General features: G+C 34.3%; 1 protein-coding gene across 2 annotated transcripts in view; it reads left to right on the top strand.

Annotated features, from left to right (window-relative positions):
• LOC119836777 (juvenile hormone epoxide hydrolase-like) overlaps positions 1–2,406 on the top strand; it is a 19,694-nt gene extending 17,288 nt beyond the window's left edge. For both annotated transcript variants that reach the window (XM_038362240.1, XM_038362241.1), the window contains exons 6-9: positions 637–783; positions 960–1,164; positions 1,675–1,909; positions 2,160–2,406. In XM_038362240.1, coding sequence (XP_038218168.1) covers positions 637–783; positions 960–1,164; positions 1,675–1,909; positions 2,160–2,388 — 816 coding nt within the window. In that variant the 3' untranslated portion in view covers positions 2,389–2,406. The remainder of the gene's footprint in view (positions 1–636; positions 784–959; positions 1,165–1,674; positions 1,910–2,159) is intronic.
• Positions 2,407–3,240: the final 834 nt, after the last annotated feature.

Genomic DNA, 3,240 nt, shown 5'->3' with positions numbered 1-3,240 from the left:
ACCTTATGATAGTTAAAGTATATAGAACCTTATGATAGTTAAAGTATATAGAACCTTATGATAGTTAAAGTATATAGATAAACTCCGTACCATTAACGGATTACACAATAAAACAGACGTGTTTTCTTGTACTTTGAGTGTGTTTTCAAAGGTACTCTTATATATTCTTTGCTATTGTTATAAATAAGCTATGATAAGCAATTATAAAAATTATAAAAAATTGTATTCCTTTTTTATAAAAGAACACTATCGAATTAGTATAATATCCTGTAATGATAGTACGTTCTATTTGGTGTGATAAATAAATAAGTAAAATTGTTATTATATAATTACAGTTGCAATTAATTTAATAATGTATCAACTTATCTAGTGTTGCAGCAATCTTTGATTATTGTATTTTTTCCATCGAACCCTAATCTGCATGTGAAAACTTTCCTTTAATTGGTTATTAAGAAGCTTGTATCAAACACTGAATTGATCTATGGTAACGACTTTAAGATTAGGGTTGATGACCTATCATACCATCGGTCGAAAGTCATGTACATTTAAACATTAAATATTGTAATGCTTATAATTCAGTAAACGAGTAAAGTTTACTGTGTATCGAATTTGTAGGTATTTCATTAAACGTTACAGGCTGCAGTTCGTCCTGGGTTAGGAGCTGATAAGGTCGCTGTTGTGATGCGAAACCTGATGTCTAGACTTGGTTACAAGAAGTACTACATCCAAGGTGGAGATTGGGGCGCAATAATTACCAGCATTATGACAACCTTCTTCCCAAACGTAAGAAACAATTATATTACATTAACATCCTTGGTCATTTTAAAGTGCAGAATCAAGTATCAAAATGAAGGCCTAATTAGTAGTATTAATAAATGGAAAATTTCGATCTTATGACAAATTAGGAAATATAAATTTTTATAAGTGTGACTACTTTAAATGAATTGTTACAATTTCAGGAAGTGTTGGGCTACCACACCAATATTGCATTTTTGATGACTCACCGATGGGCTTCGATAGTTCGTGTCTTGGGCTCAATATATCCCCCCCTAGTGGTCGGTTCCGACGTGGCCGACAGGATGTATCCTTTGGGAGAACACTTCAGCTATCTGACGGAGGAGTCGGGATACTTGCACATTCAGGCTACTAAACCAGATACTATTGGTAAGATGGTTTCTACGCAATGAATTTGGTTAAGAGTAGAATTTGGTCAAATTTTGTTTGGGGTTCAATTTTAAGGTTTTTTCTTTTTTCTTTGAATTTTCCACGTGAACCGATAATTTTCTTGATCATCCGCTAAAACCTTTTTTACTATAATATATTATTGCCCCTAATTTACTGGAATAACAGTTTATAAGTTACTTTACTTCATTAATAAACTATACTTTTCAGCTCTCGTAAAGTATATTTAAAATTCGTATCATCTAATAACATTACATTATAGTATTTTCTTGTGTTTGATTTTACGCGAGTATTATACATTTAGAAATTAAAAACTTTTTTAACGGATTTTAAATTCGATTTATTCTCTCTCTCAGTCTCCCCGTGACCACGTTCGCTGTAAAGTGTTTGAAACGTCGGATTAATAATACAATGAATAAGCCGCGTTTAAAATCCGTTAAAAAAGTTTTTAATTTCTAGACATTACATAATTGCATTTTCATCTTATTTCAGGCGTAGCCCTTGCCGACACTCCAGCAGGATTGGCAGCGTACATTCTAGAAAAATTCTCCACCTGGACTAAACCGGAGTACCGCTCACAACCCGACGGCGGTCTCACGCAGCGCTTCCCGAAGGAGAAGCTCATTGATAACGTGATGGTCTACTGGGTCACCAACAGCATCACCTCATCTATGAGATTGTATTCTGAAACGTTCAACAAGAGGTTCCTTGGGTTGGGCCTTGATCAGTAAGTGATTTTATAACACGTGTTTGTATGTTTGCATGTAACCAACTTTTAGATTCGATTTTGACCCATATAAAGTACTAATTTAGTTTAAATTTTGTACACTTATCGAGGATCGATGACAAAGCAATAATATCATAAGTTTATCTAATCCCGATTAGGAACGCCAGGATTTATAATCCTTTCGTAAGCTTTATATACATCTAAAGTATTCTCTGTTATATATATTAATGTTCAACAATCATATTTCCAGAATACCAACCCCAGTCCCAACCAGCGTTATGCAGGCGAAGAATGAGCTCGCCTTCGAACCGGAGTGGATCTTGAAGACGAAATACCCGAACCTTCTGCAAGCCACCGTCCTTGATGATGGCGGTCACTTCTTGGCCATGGAGTTACCTGATGAGTTCGCTAAGGACGTTTTAAATGCGATCGCTAAGTTCAGGAATTGGCATAGGCAGTATAGTAGAAGCGAGCTGTAAATAAACTTTGTTATAAAAGATGGGTTTTATTCGTTGCTTTTTATGTATCTGTATTATGTAATTCTGTGTTTGAATATCTTAATACGAACGATATATTTGACTTCAAAAAAATTTAAGTGAACTCGTACAGTGTCTTCGAAGTCAAAACTTCTACTATGCGATTCAGCTAAAGATAGGAAATGACCTTTATGCGTTAATTTCGTAACAAATAATGAAAAAGACTTAACTCAAAAAATCCTTGTTGCATTTCAATATTGCTATTTTTTGTTTTGCCTGAATTGTACAAGTCCTTACTAAAATTATAAATTCGTTTGAATTAACCTATGACATCACAAATGGCTCAGAACCAATCCTATTCTTAGTTGAATCAGACAGTACGTACATGCTAAAGCAGATTTATTATACGACTATTAACATGAATAGAAAACAGCATATCATATTTAAGAAGTTAATGCAATCAATCAATTTATTCTATTAAATCATAGTAAAGCTTATTAAGAAATGATGAAAATATTGATTACTAACTGCTCGCCCCGGCTTCGCCCGTGGTACGTATACCAGTCACTCAGTGTAGTTGTAGTAGTGGTTTTTGCGTGGAAACGTTACAAACATACAAAAATTTAAAAGTTTAATTTAAAAATTATAAGTGCGTTGCGTATAGGAGCTCTGTCCCCACGTAAGCCATTGTGTCCTTCTGGCGGTACCCGAATATTATGGAATAAGAGACATAATTATAAGTGTGTATTTATATAGTAACTAGCTGCACCCGGCAATCGCTGTTCTGCCTTACTCTGATCATTTAGAGGTATGAAAAATAGATGTTAGCCGATTCTCAAACATACCCGATATGCA

Source organism: Zerene cesonia, chromosome 25 (genome assembly GCF_012273895.1).
Source record: "Zerene cesonia ecotype Mississippi chromosome 25, Zerene_cesonia_1.1, whole genome shotgun sequence".
Taxonomy (NCBI): Eukaryota; Metazoa; Arthropoda; class Insecta; order Lepidoptera; family Pieridae; genus Zerene; species Zerene cesonia.
Note: the sequence above shows the minus strand (reverse complement) of the source record. Positions and strands in the feature narration are given on the sequence as shown.